Source organism: Cebus imitator, unplaced genomic scaffold (assembly GCF_001604975.1).
Source record: "Cebus imitator isolate Cc_AM_T3 unplaced genomic scaffold, Cebus_imitator-1.0 Scaffold402, whole genome shotgun sequence".
In the NCBI taxonomy this organism is placed as follows: Eukaryota; Metazoa; Chordata; class Mammalia; order Primates; family Cebidae; genus Cebus; species Cebus imitator.
This window is the reverse complement of record NW_016107717.1, coordinates 985,688-1,004,035: the sequence shown is the minus strand read 5'-3', so window position 1 is coordinate 1,004,035 and position 18,348 is coordinate 985,688. Positions and strand designations below refer to the sequence as shown.

The following is an 18,348-nucleotide window of genomic DNA, read 5'->3' as shown; positions in this document are numbered from 1 at the left end:
AAAGGGACTGTCAGGCCATTAAGTCCTATCTCCCCAAGGGCTACTGCAGTTTGTTCTCATTCTCATATTCTCTGGAGTCTTATGCAGTTTAGCTTGAGATGTATTAAGCAATGGATTTCCCAGAGGAAGAGCACTAGATAACAGAGCTTGTCATTAAAAAGCATTCCCAAACCAAGACTGAACTGTCCTCTGAAATTTAGCCTCGGAAATGCTCTATGTGCAAATCTCCGCTTATTCAGTTAGATAGCGCTTTTTAGCATTGAGATCCTAGGTGTGTAAACTACCTCTGTGGTTTAGGAGCCAATAAAGACATCATACTTTCCTGGAGGGACAATGCTCTCTGGAGAGTTGATGACACAGCCAGGGCCCTTTGCAATATGAATGTTTTGGGGTATTTCTCTTGACTGTTGAGGGAAATACTGGTCTTTGTGCATTGGTTTAGGATGATGTGATAATAAGGGCTCACATTTATAGACCAAGCAATGGTGCTAAGCCCTAAATTGTCTTATTAGTCCTCACCATAACCCTATGAGGGAGATACACAAAGGTCATCTACATTCTCTAAATGAAGAGGCTTAGATCTGTTAAAATGACTCACCCACAATCACACAACTAATGAAGCCAGGCAATCTGACCCTGAATTCTGTTCTCTTAACCATACCCGACTGCATATCACTTTGCCTGAATCCAAGCAGACAGACTGGGACCCAACACTCACTTCCTGTCCTATGAAACAAAGGTCCATTCTTGAAGAACTATCAGAAGGCTCCAGTTTGCCTATAGCTGCTCCAAAGAGGGATCTAACTCCCCCTTTACTTACTCCCACCAGGGGAACAAGGCGAGGAGAGAATGGGAGACTGCCAACCTCAACAGATGGTACGTAGGCTGTTTCGGGGATGGGAAGAGGGAGATTTTTGCTGGCTGACAAAGAACAAGAGAAAGAGATTGCAGAGAAGTGTGACATAAGCAGAAAGAGCTAAACTTGAAATATATGTGGAAGAGAGCAAGACTGAGGGATAGGGACTGCTCTAGGGGACAGATGGGTAAATAGTCTTGAAAGGACATGTTTTAAATGTCACATAACTCCAGCCTAGTGAGAAAAAGTGAGCGAGGGGAGAGACAGGTTCAGAAACAAGAGAGAGTTCTTCCCCATAGAGTTTTTGCAGCCTCTCAGCTGAAAGATTGGAGAGATTTACGGAGGGTTCCCCCATATAAGGAGTTAGAGATTTATATTTACTTCTGAAGGCAACTTGCCCGTCATTCTAGTCTGGAGTCAGCCTAGCAGAAAAGAAAAGATGAGGATAGTCTGAGGAAGCTGGAATTTTATCAGGCCTTGTCCATTGTTAACTGAGTTCCAGAAAGGAGGACAATGAGATGTAAGGGAATTTCTGTTCAGTTGAAACTTACAGATGCACCACCTGTTACCAAGCTCCATGGACCCTCCTTAGTCTTGGCTGAGAGCACACTGATGGTGTGATCAGTGTCCCACATACTCCCCTTTCCTTTTTGCTTGCAAGCTGATTTTAAATTATTTATGCACATGACTTAACATTAAGATGGTTTATTCATGAGATTGCCTTAGAAGAGAGGAGATAGACAACCTGCTTTAGTGACAGTCTCTCTGGAGAGTGGCAGCTGCACAACATGTTACTCCATCAGGCTCTATGAGGACAAAACATCTCAATGTAGAGGCCTCTGTTTAAAGTAATAATCAATGTTACCTAGTTCCCAAATTGAGAAGTATTTATATTGCTGGAGGTAAAAGATCAAAAGATGTCTTAGCTCCAGACAGGGTTTAGTCTATGTTCAGAACAGACTAGTAACTCTGATTGTTTGGATCTGTAATAAGCCTAAAGGTAAATAACCAGCCTACAGGTAATTTACCATTGTTGGCTATGGCCCTTTTCTGGAAGAGAGTGACAGTGATCAAATGATTCATTCTGTCACCTCTCTACAACATTCACTATGGACAGAGGCTTGGCCAGAGGCAGGGCCATCCTGAGCCCTATTCTGGGAGGTTTGGTCACTGAAGGTACCAGTTACCAAGTGGACCTTGTTAACAAACAAGTCTCACCTATCAAATGACTCCATGGCAGAAAATCTTATAAACTGCATCATAAGAAAATCCCAGGAGGCTGAGGCAGGAGAATCGCTTGAACCCGGGAGGCGGAAGTTGCAATAAGCCGAGATCCGGCCACTGCACTCCAGCCTGGGTGACAGAGTGAGACTCTGTCTCCAAAAAGAAAGAAGGAAAGAAAGAAAATCCCAAGTACCTTTTTATTCAGCTTCCTTTATTAACATGGTCCTTGGGTTTTCAGAATCTAATCTTACTTCCTTGGTCATTTGGGTTTTCAGAATCAAGTCTAACAGAAACTATTGCTTTCAATTAAGATCATACAACGTATAATCACAAGTCTTAATTGCATTAAGATCTTTAAAATATTTTGTCATAGTTACGACTGCATTAAAGACATTAAGTGTGTCTCTCCCTCATCTTCCTGAAGAATCCTCCTGAACTACGGATTTCTCTACTATTACCGCGTACCTTGTCTTGAGTTAACTTGAAAATATCAAGTGAATGAAACTTAGAAAATATGAGTGTTTTACAAAGGTATGGGTGGATAGGGTGAGTTTTACTATAAACCTATACACTGCAGTTTCTGCTTTAAAAAGAAAAACTCTCAGGAAAGATAGGTGTGGGCTTATTTTCTATAAACAATTACTAAGTTTTTAACCTACGCATATTACTGAATAGGGAGCTCTCTGAATGAACAAAAATGTCAAGTGTAATATGCTCTAAGTTCTCAAAAAGCCTACTGTGGGAAAAAACACACATACCTCAAAAGCTGAAGTAATATAAGAGTGAAACAGATATCAAAGAGTGTCGTGGGGCAGTTACTAGAAAAAAATGTGTTAATTTTCCACTGTATGGAAATTCTCTAGTTATCTACATGGCTCATCCTCCCACCTTCATCCTCTAGTCTTTGCTTAAATGTCACCTCTTCCTTGAGGTCTACCCTGATCACCCCATTTAATTAATCCTGCAACCCTTCTCCAGGGCTCTAGTCTTCTTTGCTATATATATTTTTTCCATTGAACTTACCACCTTCTAACAACAAATACAACTCATTAATTATTATTATTTTTTGTTTATGGTTTGTCTTTGGCAACCAAAACATAGGCTTCACAAGGGCAGGGATGCTACTTTCTGTCTGCTTTATTACTGCTCTTTCTCTGGCTCTTAGAAAGTGCCTGGCACCTCGAAAGAACTCAATAAATATTTGTTATTCTTGTTATATGAGCTTGAAATTGAACTGGATGGAATGAATAAGAAGCTGAGTAAGTTACAGTACCTGCTGTAAGGAAATCACAAAATGGTGCTAACGAGACAGATAACAATAATAACAGCAAGAATGATAGTTGTTATTTATCAAGCCACTATGGGCCAGTCGCTGTGCATAGCTTGTTTCACTATTTCATTTAATTTTCACAATAATACTTTGAGATAGATATTATCTCGACTTTATTGATAAGAAAACCGAGGCTCAGAAAATTTAAATCTTTGGCCCTAGGTAACACACCAAGAAAACAGTTGTGCTGGAATTTTAGCTCAAGACTCTCTCACTCCAGAATCCATGGACTGTTTTTTAATCTTTTAAATTATAGAACATTTCCAAACATATGCAAAAATAGAAAAAAATCATATGGTGAACTCCTCTGTACCTATCTCTTAGCTTCAACCAGCAATGATGAATCCGTGGCCAACCTGGTTTTGAGAGCTCATAGTCCTAACTACCTGCTATATAATCAAATAAGTGGAATTCACTGTGTAAGAGCAGAACAAGAGCGGATGGAAGTCAATACACCTGAGTGGTTGAGAGGCCTTCACGAGGCCTGCTTTGGTTAAATGCCCCCTTCTCCTCCTTCTTGCAAGCTGATCCTCAGGCTTCATATGAAGCTCCAGAAGCTGCAAGGCTCTGTCCTCACTTTGTGCCTGACCCTGCCCTCAGGATGTGTGAGGTCTGAGTCAAAGGAAAATGGCATAAGAAGGATCCATTTTAGCAAGTGAATCAGCTTAGTTTGGGAAGATAAAAACTTCTGCTCTTCTTCATCATTGCCAAAAGGTCTGGGTCCAGAGGAACAAGTTCATAAAGTAGCCAAGGATGAAGACCAAGGACCAAGACCAGATAGCTCAATCTATGCTTCTGGGACTGGTGGCTGATGATAAGCCAGCCAGCCTGGATGTGCCATAAGCATTTTCTGTTAGGCATGGTGGGCGGGGAGTGGGGGAAACCACATACAAGGGTAGGAAAGAGTTGAGCTAGAGAAGCCACAAAATTTGAGGTAGAAGGGGAAAAGTCACTGGGAAGGCTGATTTTCCAAAGATCTTGATAGGCTTTGAAATGGTTCTTTCTAAGCACCCATCACTGCAGAGCCAGACCTCAGTTGTCCCTCCTGCCACTTCCCCTCTGCAGATCTTTTCTAAGTGGCTGAGAGGAAGAATTGGCAGTTTGGGTTAGACAGATCTGACTTAGGTTTGGACTCTGCCTCTCCCACTTGTGTAATCTCAGGCCAAGAACGAACTTGCCTAAATCGCCATTAAAAGGGGCATATTGTTTAGTTCATATTTGTGGACTGTCTGAAATGATGCCTGGAATGTGCTGGTTCTTTGAGAAACGCTCCCTCAGTGTCATGTGATACTTCTCCAGCATTTGTTAACGAAGAAGATGCAATGTTCCCAGTGGGATACGCCTACAACTAGTATTATTCATATTTTTACAAAGGAGAAAATTAAAGTAACCGGGAATCCTGGTTGGATTATAAGGCCCAGTGTCCCGCATTCCCCATGCATTTTGGAAGAGATCCAGGATCTGGAAGCCAAGAGTTTTATTCTTCAATTTCCTCTCACTTTCCAGGGTCCTAACTTTGACCTCCATTACTGCTACGTTAATACCTTCAAAGGCACTGACAAGGAGTGATCTCACCCTCAGGACCTGACAGCACAAGAAGCCAAATACCGCCCTGTGCCAAACACTGGAATAAGCCATATGTATATATAGGGCTTACAACAATGTTTTAGGTTGGGGCAAAAGTATTTGCAGTTTTGGACTTTACTTTCAACAGCAAAAAATCACAATTACTTTTGCACCAACCTAATGGTTATCATTAGTCTATCCTCCCCTCCTTTTTTTTCTTTGTATTATGATTAGGAAACTAAGGGGCATAGAGGTGAAGCAACTTGCCAAAAGCCAAAATTGGAATTGTATCATCCATTGTGCTTGTCCCTTCAGCGATACCTCCTGTGCCCAAGAACAATGAGAGGGTGGACAGTGGGGTGGAGTGACAAGGGCCAGCCTACTGTATTCCATATCAAGGTGTCCGCAGAATGACCAGATCTTCAACTCAATTTGGGATTTGGTAGGCACAAGATTCTGCACTTAATTGCTATCCATGAATCATCCTTGTCAGGTTGTTTTGCTAAGCATATTTTGTGTTTAAGTACAGCAAAATCTTTCAGAAGTTCAGGCAGTCATTATAATAAATTATCTGCTGAATAAAGGGCAATGATCACAGGCCCTCATGTATAGAGGAGTATCCTGCAGCACTGAAACAGCATGGCTCCCGAACAGGTTATGTCTAATGGGAGCTCATTCCTCACTGGCAGTAATTTCCAGAACGCTGCTACTAAAGGAGAGGCTGTCTGATAGAGCTGTGAACAGGGCAGCCTCTCAAGGCAGACTGCCTGGGTTCAAATTCTACTCTGTCACTTCCTACCTTTGTGATCTTTAGGGAATTATGAGCCTTTTGGTGTCTCAGTTTCCTCTTCAGTAAAATGGGAATAATAAAAGTGACTCACAGGATTGTTCTGAGAATTAAATGAGTTAATGCATATTAAAAATATGAACTAGTGCCTGACAAGTATTAAATGCTTGATAAATAATGATTATGTTAAGAAATACTTCTCCAGGCTGTAAGATATCCCACATGATTATTGATTTCCCTCCAACTCGGCATGCACTTTGTTCATTCTCTCCTTTGGAAACTGAATAGAGATAATATGGCTGGGTTGTAATACCACCCTCTTCCTGTAAGTGGATCCTTCTGCCTTACAGCAGCACTTTCCATGCCAAATTCATGGAAATATAGGTGTTTGGCAATAAGATCAAAAAAAGTTTTAAGGTCAAGATATATTGGAAATACTTGGCTAAACAAAGATAAAACATGTTTCTTTATTGTAGACCTCAGACCCCTCTAACGTGATAAGTGCATTGTGAACCCGAATGCATATGAGGGGATGGGTGCCAAGGAGGACATGTTCTCCAACTTTTCTAATCACAGAATCTTTTTTTCCAACATGACAGCCATTAACCACTTAAGCAACATTAATATTCTACCAAACTGAGTATGGGTAACATTTCATTTGGATTGCCTTAAAATGATATCTCTCAAAGTGTGGTTTGCGTATCATCTGCTTGTTAAAATGCAGTTTTCTGAATCTCATGCAAGACCTACAGAATCAGATTCTCTGGAGGAGGGTCTGGGGATTCTGCATTTGAACAAGCTCCCCAAGTGCACATTGCATTTTGAGAATCACTGCCTTAAAGGAAACACATCCCTAATTTCGCAATTGTATACATTTGGAATCCTGAATACTAAATATCCTTAATAGGAAAGATTCTTGTTAACTTTCTAGTAACCCATATCTTAATGAAAATGGGTGTGGTAGGGTAGATGATGAGGTATTGAGGTTTTTGCTATTTTATTTTTAACTGCATAAATGTAAAAATCTTCCCTGTGTTTGGTATTGTGCCAGGGTGCTGGGAAAAAAAATGATTTTTTAAAAAGACTCAGATTCTGTCTTCAAAATGTTTATAGTTTATAATCTAAAAAAAAGTAGACACACTACTTGGCCTCTTGTCTTAGCATCATTGTAGGAACTTGGCTACAGTCATCTTAGTAGTCAAGTTCACATGAGAGACAGATGATTCATTCTAGGAATTAAAGTAGGGAGAGAAGGAATTTTATAGATGGCTTGGTCATGAATGAGCCACCAAAATATTGGTTTTGTTTGTTTTTTGCTAACCTGAGGGCTGGGGAGAACCATGTAGCAGGGAACCACATCCACACAAAATTAGATGAAGCAAAGGATGAGAGTGAAGAGTAAGAGGAGGGGAAACCTAATAACTGAATGAATTATGGGGGGAAAGCCCTGCTGACTCTGTTCAGTTTAAGGTGAGAAATAGCAGGATTAGAATGCCAAATTGCTGAGTCCTACAGACCTAACCATAAACCTCCTCTAAGCGGTTCAGCTTTTTTCCTCTGCAGTCACTAATTAAATCATGCCTTGAAATAAATAAAGTAAAATAAAATAAAAGCCAAAAGCTCTTTTGAGTCAAGTAGATTGCATACCATCGGCCCATAAGGAACTGGGTATCTCCATGTGTATAGGGAGCTGAAAGTGGAAGGACATCAAAATAATAGAGCACTTGTCTCTTTTTAAGCTTTTCATAATTATTTCCCATTGAATGTGCCATCTTTGTAGTGTCTTACTTTCATTTCATATGCAGCCTCTTTTCCCTAAATAGCAGTAATCAAAAATATGTGGGATTCCCTTTTCAGTGTGATTTATGCAGAACTATAAACCAGAGGAACCCAAAGCACATTATAAACCGTATTTGAAGTTCAAAAATTATTCATGTCTCCAACAGGAGGAATGACCAGGGAAAGTTTAACATGGTGGCTCACCAATTCAGTATCCTTTGCACCATCCACATCTTTCATCCAGAAAATATCTTCATAAACTGCTCACTTTCTTGAACATAAGCTTGTTACACTGGTACATTCCCAAGTCTCTTCTCACTGATTTAATGAAAACACAGTGTCTGTGTCCTAAGCTTAGGGTCTCTAGGATCAAATATCTGACTCCATCACCTGAAGCCATGATGAGTCCATTTTTCCTGTCACTCTCCTCTACTTCATGCAGCAGGTCTGCCCATCAAATAAGAATTTAACCAAACTAAAGCCCTAACAAAGTTATTGCTGGCCCTGTGTTCTTCTGTTGTTTGCCTGAGCAAAATCCATCATTACTCTATCTGCATATGGCGTGTGTCAACTGTTTTAAAATTAGCCAATTTTCCAAAGCATAAAAATGGATTTTTGTCATATCACATGAACTATATATCACAAAAACAAACTAGTTTTTGTTGTGGCTTTTTTTTTTTCCAAAATACATTAAGTCTTTTTAAGTCACTGCCAAATCCATTTTGCTCACTGCATTTGTGAGATACATTTAAAGAAACCAAGCAAAAAAAAAAAAAAAGCTCATACAGTGCCATCCCCTGAAAAGAATTCTAGTTCATTACCAAACCACGCCTAAAAGGCTGGATTGCTTCACCCTGCTTTTAAATAATAAATAAATGCTGTATTTGTTTATTATTTAAAATAATAATTTATATGAGAGTTAATTTAATTAACATGAGAGTTCATTAAAAATAAACTCTCATTCTGCCCTGCACTGAGAGTTTGAGACAGGGCGAAAAAAAAAAAAAAATCTAAGATTAAGAAAAAGAACTGTCATTTATGGAGCATTCTACGTATCAGACTTGATGAGTGCTAATTCTGCATTATTTTACTTCATACTCAACTAACCCTGTGATGCCTGTGATGTGAGTTGTATCACATCCATTTCACAGATGTGCACCCTGAGGCTAATGTAGCAACTTGGCAAGATCACACAGATGATACATAGCAGAGCCTGCCAAAGGCTTGAACCCAAGTTCACCATGCCTGAGCCTCTTCTCTCAATGACTATGTTGCCACATGTGGGAGCAAAAAACCATCGAACTTCTAGAGACATGATATTGAGGCACCAGGTTTCTTCTCTTCATTAAGACTGCACGGGTGTGTTCTTTAAAGATTGTAGATCAGAGCATCCCACTTTGGGAAATTCTGCTTGAGCCTCTGCATAAAGCCTCCGAACATTGCTAATCTCAGGAGTGAAGCAGCGTATATCCAGAATTGGCAGCTGTCTGCACGGTTCGTTTTGAAGGGCCCACAATTCCTCTGAGAAAGGGAGAGCACCATGTCTCACTTGGGTTAAAATCTGTGAATTTCTCTTTTGAAATGCTCCAGTGTTAATTGGGAGGGCGGCACATTAAATCATTATTAGTCATTAATACCTTAACACAAATTAGTTGATCAGGTTACTGAGAGGTGTGAAGGGCCCTGAGGGAAAGACATTATCTTGATGGAGGTGGTGGGGAGTTGCCAGAGAGGGCAGTCTCTGGATGGCTGCAGGGGCTGAGTGGCTGCAGGCGGGGAGCTGAGGCAGGCTGGGAGGGAGGAACCGGACCAGGGCTAATCCGCTTAGCTCCAGGCAGGATTGCTTCTGCAATGTAACTGTCCCTCCCCGCTCGTTCTCCGCACACGCGCACGCACACACGGGTCCCCTGCTGTCCCTTTCGAGCTTGCGGGAGTGTACTTACAGGTGAGGTACCGGCCACTCCTCGGCAACCTCCGGGCCAAGAATCTCGCCTGCGCCTCGGCGGCCGGGGGCTTGTAACACGGCTTCGCGCCTCTAGGGGTCTCCAGTGCCCCGAGGCTTCCGGAGGAGCCGCGCTTGCTCTGCCGTCCGTCCCTCGCGGCTCAAACCCCAAAGGTCACAGAGGGCAGAAAGAAGAGGCGCGTCCCGGGCGCCTCCCAAGACCCCGCCACCCACCGGCACGACCCGTCAGCCACCTGCTCCTGCTCCTGCTCCTGCTCCTGCCTGGCGACGCACTGATGCTAAACGGCTGAACACCGAGTGAGGCGGAGGTAGACATGAGCTGCCCCCGCAGGCCTCACGGAGTGCTCAGGCTTTTGTAGGCCTCAAGGGGATTTCAAGGACTTCCCTCTGCATCCCCACCTCACACTCTTACAGTAAGCCCAGTCCCTCCCCCCGCCCGGGACGCCAGACTCCAGCTCAGCAGGAGTCGCCGCCCGGGCAGCCCTGGCAGCCTCGTGGTCGCGATGGGGCCTGAAGCGGAGAGGGACGGGCAGGCCCCAGTCACCAGCTCCCCGATGCCTGCCGCGGGGCCTGATGGTCCGCCCTCCCTGAGCTGGGGCTCCCCGCAAGGAGGACCGCTGCCTTCGTTCTGGGAGACCTGGGTGCCCTAATGAAAACAGAAGAAAAACAGTCACAACTGAGGAGTACTGGAAAAAAGTAAGAAACTTTGAGCGAGGCACTATTCCTCCCAATCCACTGTTTAAGAGGCTGCAGGAGTTGATGGCAAAACTCTGGCTTTCTAATTCATCCTGCGACACGGGTTTGAATCCCAACTCCACTATTCGCTAGCTGTGAGATCCTAAGCAATTGACTTAACCTCTCTGTACCCTTTTTTTTTTCATCTTCGAAACGGGAATAATAGTATCTACTTAGTAGAGAGTTGTTAGACTTGAAAGAGATCTCACAGTGCAGACTCTAAGCATCTAGTACAGTGCCTGGCACACAGCAGGCACTCATTCACAGACATTGAACTCCTTGCGTTTTCAATTACTGAGAACAATGGAGAACAACAGTAATTGATCCTAGTCTCAAGGAACTTCGCAGATGTGTCTGGGTGAGTGAAAGTCTTCTATTTTAAAATCAATGTTAATGTGTCACCTGTGATTTTAAATGAATCACAAGTTTTGCTTTTTAAAGAACGTCTGCAGCGGATATCAATGTGTTTCGAATAGCTTTAGGTTCCAAGGAGTTTCCCCTGGGAACACTTGTGGGTGAGGAAAGAAAGACAGGTGGCGGAGCTCCAGACCCCCCAGGCCTGCTCCAACCAGAGAGTTCCCATTTAATCTGCTTTATATATTGGGGTTCTCGGTAAGGGGTTTATTGATTAACGTCTTCCACTGCTGTTTTGAAAGGTGAAAACCGCCGTGAATATGTCCTTGTACAATTCAGGGAAACCTTTTTCTCCAAGCTTAAGGACGCTCAACTCTGCTATTTGTCAATCATTGTCTTTAAACTTTATAATTTTTGTGCAACTCTAATCTTTACAATTTTTGTGGATATGAGGTGTAATAGCCATTTTACTAGGTGGGGATACTGAAGCTGACAGAAGTAACACATAGCTGAGGTCACACAGTGGGCAAGTGACCATGACCAGATTGATACCCAGGTTTGTCTCACCCAAAATCACCCAACCCACTGACCCTCAGAGCCACCCAGGGTGGAAGACAGAGGACATGGTGCAGGGTCAAGGGCCCAGGGTCTGAATGTTGGTTGCTCCTCTATGCTTTGCCTTCCTTAGTTTCCATATGCAAAACAGGAATAATACTTCATAAGGTTGTAATAAAAATTAAATGAGATAATATAAGTAAAAATGAACCTAGCCCAAGTTTTATCATAAAATAGGCATTGGGAGCATATTAAATATGTACGAACTTGTCCCACCCATTTCATCTGCTCTCCAAATCATTTCTTTAACCTTTTATTGTATGAAATATTCATACAGAAGGTATAGATGCATGCATGTGTACATATGGGGTGTGCATCTGTGTGTGAATACATATGTATGTATGTGTGTATAGATACAAAATTGTAGAGCAAACCTGCCCTCAGGTCAAGAAACAGAACACTGCCAGCATCTCAGAATCATCTCTTTGTGCATGCCGACACTTCCTTGATCAAATTCCCATTTCTCCCACCAATCCAATTCACTTCTCATCTTGTTAAAAAATAATTTTCTTTTCCCCTTTTACTGATGCCTCTGGGTTGTCCTCAGCCCTTTTGCTATGCCTTTCTCTGTCACTTCACGAAGGTTCTGAGTGACACGTTGTTCACGGGAGAGAAGTGAAATAAAGTGGTTCAGCAAAACCGGTGTGTGTGTGAGAGAGAGTATGTGTGTGCCATGCTTCCTATCTAGGTAGAATGCAGCATACTGGACACCTTCTGAGATACGTCTTAACCCAAAAGAAAAGGAGGGATAAGTAGATTAGTATGGGATAGGTTTGGGAACATTCTGGCTATTTGTTGTACCCCAAGACCACCCGGGCTTGAGTGTGCTAACTCCAGCAGTGAGAGGTGGACACCACAGCAGCTCGTGTCTTGGTTATACGGAAGAAAAAATTTCTCTTCTCTTTAGATCCTCTAGAATTTCTACTTTTCTCAATTGACAAATTACATACACCTCAGTTTAAATATTACTTCCTCTAAGAGACTTTCCCTGACCAATGGCTCAATCACTCTCTCTGACAATATTCTATCTTTTTCATTATCAGCACTTGAGATTATTTATTTGTTTATATTGTTATTTTTCTGGATACCATAGTAATAAAAAATGTGGGCTCCAGATCTAAACTTGATTAGAATGCCAGCCCCGCCTAGTTACTATCTGTGTGGCCTTGGGCAAGTTGCTTAGCCTCTCTGGGCTTTCAATTAATCACCTACAAAATAACAAACCTACTTACCTTATAGGATAAAATGAGTTTATTTGTGTAAAACTTCAGTACAGTGTCTGCCTGACACTTATGTACTATTAAGGTGTTAGCTATTATCGGTGATGTGCATAATAATCATGATTATAACCATATCTTCTGTCTAGAATGGAAGCAACTTGAGGGCAGATCTTTTATCTGTGTTGTTGTTTGCTGCATCTTCAATGCCTAAGAATAGGACCCAGCACTACACACTCTTAATAGTATACTCAATATACACAATAAATCTTTTCAGAGAAGTATGTCTTAGAACCTGGATCCCAGCCTTGCTGCTTGGTGCAGGAGATGGCCATATCAACAAGTCAGAATAGTGTGGTGAGTACAGAGCAAAAACAGAATTTGAACAAGATGTGTAGGAGTCTAGAGGGGGAGGCAATCAATTTTGTCCTGGAGTCTCAGAGAAGCCTTCACAGAGGGATACTATTTACAGAGTTTCGAAGCTCAGTAACCCTTCAGGAAGCAGAGAATAGGACAGGGGAAGATTCTGCAGGAAAACAACCAAGGACCTCTAAGGCTCCAGAGTGCTGAGGGAGCTGCCTGGCATTTGAAGTGGCTGCTGTGAGAAGGGGGAGGGGGGAGAGATGCGCAGAGGGGCTATTGGACCAGCTCAGGAAGGAGCTCCTGTTTGTCATGCTAAGCAACTTGTTATTCTGACAGTAGAGTCACTGGAGAATTACAGTAAGTGGAAAAGCACAGTCAAATTTACCATTTTGAAAGATCATCCTGGCTGCAGGGAAGAGACTGGATTGGCTAGCCCTCAAGAAAATAGATACGGAGATCAAGTCCTGGGAAGATGCTGGAGAGAAGGGTGAGAGCCTGGCATCAGAAAGTGGCAGGAGGGGTGAGGAGGAGAGGATGGCTTTGAGAAATCATTAGTAGGTAGACCCTGTCAAGCCTGACAGATTCATTGCATATAGGGGCAGTCTGAGAGAAAGTAGAGCCCAGGACAACACACATTTCTTCATTATCCCTCTGGAAATCAGGTCGATTTTAGCACCTTTAACCAAAGCGGGGAATTTGGGGAAAGGAATGGCTTGGGATGTGAATTGGCACACACTGAGTTTAGCTTTGGATTTTAATCTTGGTGATGTCCAAGTAAAGACCTTTAGTAAGAAAGAGTGTTTAACATTTGTTGAGCATCTACAATGTACCTGAAACTATGTTTGGCACCTTACCTACTTTATCTTGTTTAACATTTAAAACAACTCTTTGAGAGATTGAGCATTACTTTTTACTTCTATAGATGATAAAACTGAGAATCAGAGTGCTAATAATCCCTTTTTGACATGGTTAACAAGTAAGAACAGTAAGTAGAGTAGTTTGATTAAGCAAGATTGAATGAAATAAATAGAGAAAGATTAGAAAATACAGTAACAAAGGTAATTTGGGGTAGGTCATGAGAAGCCTTGAATGGTGGTGGTAACCACCCCAGAGAAGTGTTGTGAGAGTGAGGTGAGATAAGGCTTGTGAAAACTTTTTGTGAACTATAGAATAATGAGCAAATGTGAGTTGAAGTTGTGATCTAACTTACTGCAGTGAATAACAATAATGATAATGAATGAGTTATAATATTCAAATCTGTAATTATTTTAATTCAATTATTATGTTTTCTCTCAATTCTTCTTCGTGGTAGGTCCATAATTTTTTAGAAAGAGTCTCGTTCTGTTGCCCTGGCTGGAGTGCAGTGATGCTATCTCAGCTCACTGCAACCTCCACCTCCTGAGTTCAAGCAATTTTCTCCTGCCCCAGTCTCCCAAGCAGCCGGGATTACAGACATGCACCACCATACCTGGCTAATTATTTCACAAAATAATCTTTAATACATGGCATGGTTTTCTTTCTCCCCACCACACTATCAACATATCTGATATGAAAACAAAAAGCTCTCACAAGGAATGATCATAACGTGGTAGACATGAGAAGAAAGGAGGGAATTTGAAAGACGAACATACCCAGCTGATCCCACTATTATGTCCTTACACTTCGGAGTGAGACCCTAAAGATTAGTCACTTGGTTATTTCTACTGTCATTCAGAAACTCAAAAATATTAGGATAAAATTACCAAGCCCCTCACCAGCCCATTTTTTGTATGTGAGCTGAGAGTTGCAATGCGTCCCAAAGACTTTGGGTGGGCGGAATCACAGTTAGCAAGGTCTCTCTTCAAATAAATATAGATTGGTGTATGCTATTTGTGTCCTTCTTGGCTTGAAATTTTAGAAGCACATGCCCTAAGGCTCACTCTAGGCTACTCCTGACCCCTCCTTCCATGTTCTTTCTCTATTTTGTCTCTGACTCCTCCTATTTCTTGCCTCTGCCCCTTTTCCCCATTAACCTGTTGCAACTCTGCAGGGCCTTTGCTAACACTATCCAAAAATAATAATAATTTATTAGACACTTAGATAAATTTAACTTTTCTAATAGCCACATTAAAAAGTAAAAAAAAAATGAATGAAACTGATCTTAATATATTTTATTTAACCCAATATATTTAGAATATTATCTTTTTAACATGTAATGAAGATTAAAAAATACCGATGAGATATTTTACATTGCTTTTCTTTGATAACCAAGTCTTCAAAACCCAATGCATATTTTACATTTACAGCATGCATTTCAAATGCTCAAGAGCCACATGATACCGATATGCTATTGTATTGGCAAGTGCCTAGAGATTAGTCCGGTGAGGTATCAAATTGTCTTCTCCCTTTGCCCAATCCAGAATTCCAGAAATGTTTGCATTTCATGTGAATCTCAGTAAGAGGAATAATGGGTCTGATTGTTGATGATTCCATGCTGTGTTGATGCTACTCAACTTTACTTCTCTGTCTATGGCAGAGTGACAATTTAAATAGGGTCACATCCTAATTGGCACATGAGAATGGTTCACCATTGCTCCCAGTTTGAAGCATAACTGAGCTGCCTGTCTTCATTTCCAGATAGAAGAGTCTTTAATTCACAACCCCTAACCACACGCCCATGGCCCCAGATCTCTACCTCAGCCCCCAAACATAGGAGTGGATACCTCTGAATAGTAAAGAGAAAAGGTATCATGCCCACAGTCTGGTTGCACAGTCATTTAACGCAGGAAACAAGGGTGACAGCTAGGTCCAGGAAAGGATTTTCAAGGGAAAATAATGTCTTGGAGACCCATTCCCCAAATAAACTCATAGGGCTAAGCAAACAAACAGACTGGGTTCATGGGAATTGTGCTTTTGATCTGGGAGCAATTATGGAGTGACTTTAGGTAAGCCATTCCACTTTTATGTTCAATGGGAACTTCCTCCATGTTGGAATGGGGCCACCCAAGTGACCAGTGACTTACAGCACGAAAAACATCTCAAACCATGTGAAGACCAATGACTAGGGAGGTTGTGTTACCATTCCTCTCACAGGCCCTGTGTTTGCCTTGACCTTTCCTCTGGGAGAGATGCCTGCTGTGGGAGCAAATGTGCATGGCTGGCTGGTCACGGCTCTCTCCTCATGGGCTCTTCCTTGGTGTTGCCACACTGGCAGGCTGCCTCTCTCCTCTCCTGCCCAGCTGAGCAAGCATCGTGCCCTGTGGTACAGCTTCAGGCAACACTGCACCCCGCCCCCTCCCTGCTTTTTCGTGGTCTCCTCTTTAGTGACTGCTACAACATATGTTTTATTAAAAGGGAGAGAGAAGGGGAGACAAGAGGTTATGTACATGGGCATGCTCAAGAATCTTAAGATTGAAAATCTCCTGCTCAGTCCTAAATGCCTAAGGGCTTTGGCATTTTGCCAGCTCTAAGAAAACCCCAGGAGGAACATTTGGGTGGAGAAATAGGAAATGGAGGAAAATCAAGGCTCTCTCTTAGGAGATTCTAATTCTAAAATATGAGAAGCTGTGTGTGTGTGTGTGTGTGTGTGTGTGTGTGTGTGTGATCTCTTAAAATTTGCTTGTTTGTCCCCAGTATTCTCATTCAGATTCTTGGATATGATGTTGATAAGCTCTCTGAGGTTGAGCAATACTTTTCTTACAATATATAGATTAGGCTTGAGGATGGGTGGCAGGCCAGGTAATTTTCAATGTCTAATGAGATGCCCAACATTCCAGAGCTCCCTGCCTAGGTTCTAGGGCAACTTCCTTTAGAACAATCTACGTTTAAAATAATTTAACCAGGCATATGGTATTTATAGAATGCAAGAAAATAGGTGGCCCAGAGTAAACCCCAAGGAATCAAGCAAGTCTTGAAGCTTCCAACCTTCCCAACAGTGCTGCAGTTATTATTTCTATTGGCTAGAACCCTTTCCCCACTTCTTTCTATCCAAACAAATCCAACCCCATCCCTCATGGCTTAACTCCAATTCTCCTTCCTTTGAATACTGATAGCTCTCATTATCTGTACAAATCAATCGCAGATTAATTAGGTCAGCCTTGTGAATTCTCTGGTATTGAATTACTGTTTAGAACTTACATCATCAATTCCCTTTTGTCAGATGTAAGCCTAGTTTCTTAACTAGACTGTAAGATCACTGAGGGCAAGGGCAAAGACCTACAAGACTTTCATTCTTCACTGCCCTTGGGTTAGTCCCAAAGGAGAAACCCTGTGCATTGTAACATCTCCATCCTTGTAGTACAGAGCAACTAAATCAGATTATAATTACTAAAATCAAACCATTTCTTAGAAGAAGGCCATGGAGTCTGGAGTTGGCTTAGGAGCAGTGAAACCCAGATCCCATTCCATAGTGTCCCTTAAGTGCTGTGTGACCTGGCATAAAGCAGTTCCTCTTTCTGAGGTTCTCTGCCCTCCCTTTTCCAAGAAGGGGGCTAACATCATTCTAGCTTTACTTCTTAGAGTAATCAAAGATAAATGAGACAGTAAGCTGTGTGAGGATTAATTTGATGATCTCTGTATAGTGCCCTCAGCCCTTTGGAAGAGGATGCCATTATAAAATGTATACAAGGTCTTAGTTGAATTGCTAAAAATATACTGTGCAGTGGGGGAAAAAAAACACTAACCAGGAAACCTCATCTAAGCATCCCAGTCAGCAGAACGTGCCCACGCAGATGTCTCAAGTCCCTCCAGATTACCTCTTGTTTGTGAGTTGGGGAGGGATTTCAGAGCAGTGCCTCAAAGGAGTGTATCATTTTTCTGCGATGCTCCCCAGTGGCTAGCCTGTGTCTTGGGAAAGGGGATCAGGAGAAGGTGATGATGCAGGGATGTTCTTTGCCCTTCGGCCTTGCTTAGTAAACAGCTTTTCAGGAGGCCAGAAAGGAGCACCTAGAAGATAATTTTGAGGGCCAAAAAGAGAAGATGCTCCCCATCTTTGAGACCAGACCCATGCTGACAGAGCAGGAGCGTTCCTCCTTCCCCGGCCCTTTTCTCCTCACCTCCTTTCTTGTCCCCACACTGCAGCACATATCACTCCATTCTGGGAGACAAAGCCAGCTCCATTTTTGGTGAGGAGGGGAAGTAAGAGTCAAGAATGCTTCTGTCTTCTCCATGACTGCAGCTCAGCTGTCGAACACTTTGGAGCCAGCTGCCCTCCAGAAGGGTAGACTATGGTCTGACATTTGCTTTCTTTCTCTCAAACATTTCACAATATACATTCTCTGTACCTTTTCAAATCATATCCTCCTCAAAGAAGCAAGCCATGCATCTTTTTCTAGTGTAGGCAGCAGCTCTGATATTGATAAGACAGGATCATTGCGGCAGCATTGCTTGGTCATGCCCTTAGTGCTGCAAAGCAACTTATTCTGGGTGAAGGGGGACTCAAGAGGATCATGCCTTAAACAAATAGCATACACACAACTGTGCGAAGTCAGGAGGGAAAGCACACAAACTCCAGCATCACTTTGCTGTTGCCTGATGTCATCAGACTGCCCCCCAGGGGATTTGGTAAAATACTTTAGTTGC

At 42.3% G+C, this 18,348-nt stretch overlaps 2 protein-coding genes across 4 annotated transcripts in view; one reads left to right on the top strand and one right to left on the bottom strand.

Annotated features, from left to right (window-relative positions):
- BRINP2 (BMP/retinoic acid inducible neural specific 2) overlaps positions 1 to 18,348 on the bottom strand; it is a 110,833-nt gene that overhangs the window by 90,356 nt on the left and 2,129 nt on the right. Inside the window, exon 1 of one of the 3 annotated variants that reach the window (XM_037731480.1) lies at positions 9,486 to 9,788. The exons of the other annotated variants lie outside the window; for them this stretch is intronic. The gene's annotated coding sequence lies outside the window, so the exon portion shown is untranslated. Of the gene's footprint in view, positions 1 to 9,485; positions 9,789 to 18,348 lie in introns of those variants that run through there. 3 annotated transcript variants of the gene reach the window in all.
- The window catches only part of ASTN1 (astrotactin 1), a 323,619-nt gene continuing 315,243 nt past the window's right edge, over positions 9,973 to 18,348 (top strand). The window contains exon 1 of the mRNA XM_017508838.2: positions 9,973 to 10,598. Coding sequence (XP_017364327.1) covers positions 10,589 to 10,598 — 10 coding nt within the window. The 5' untranslated portion in view covers positions 9,973 to 10,588. The remainder of the gene's footprint in view (positions 10,599 to 18,348) is intronic.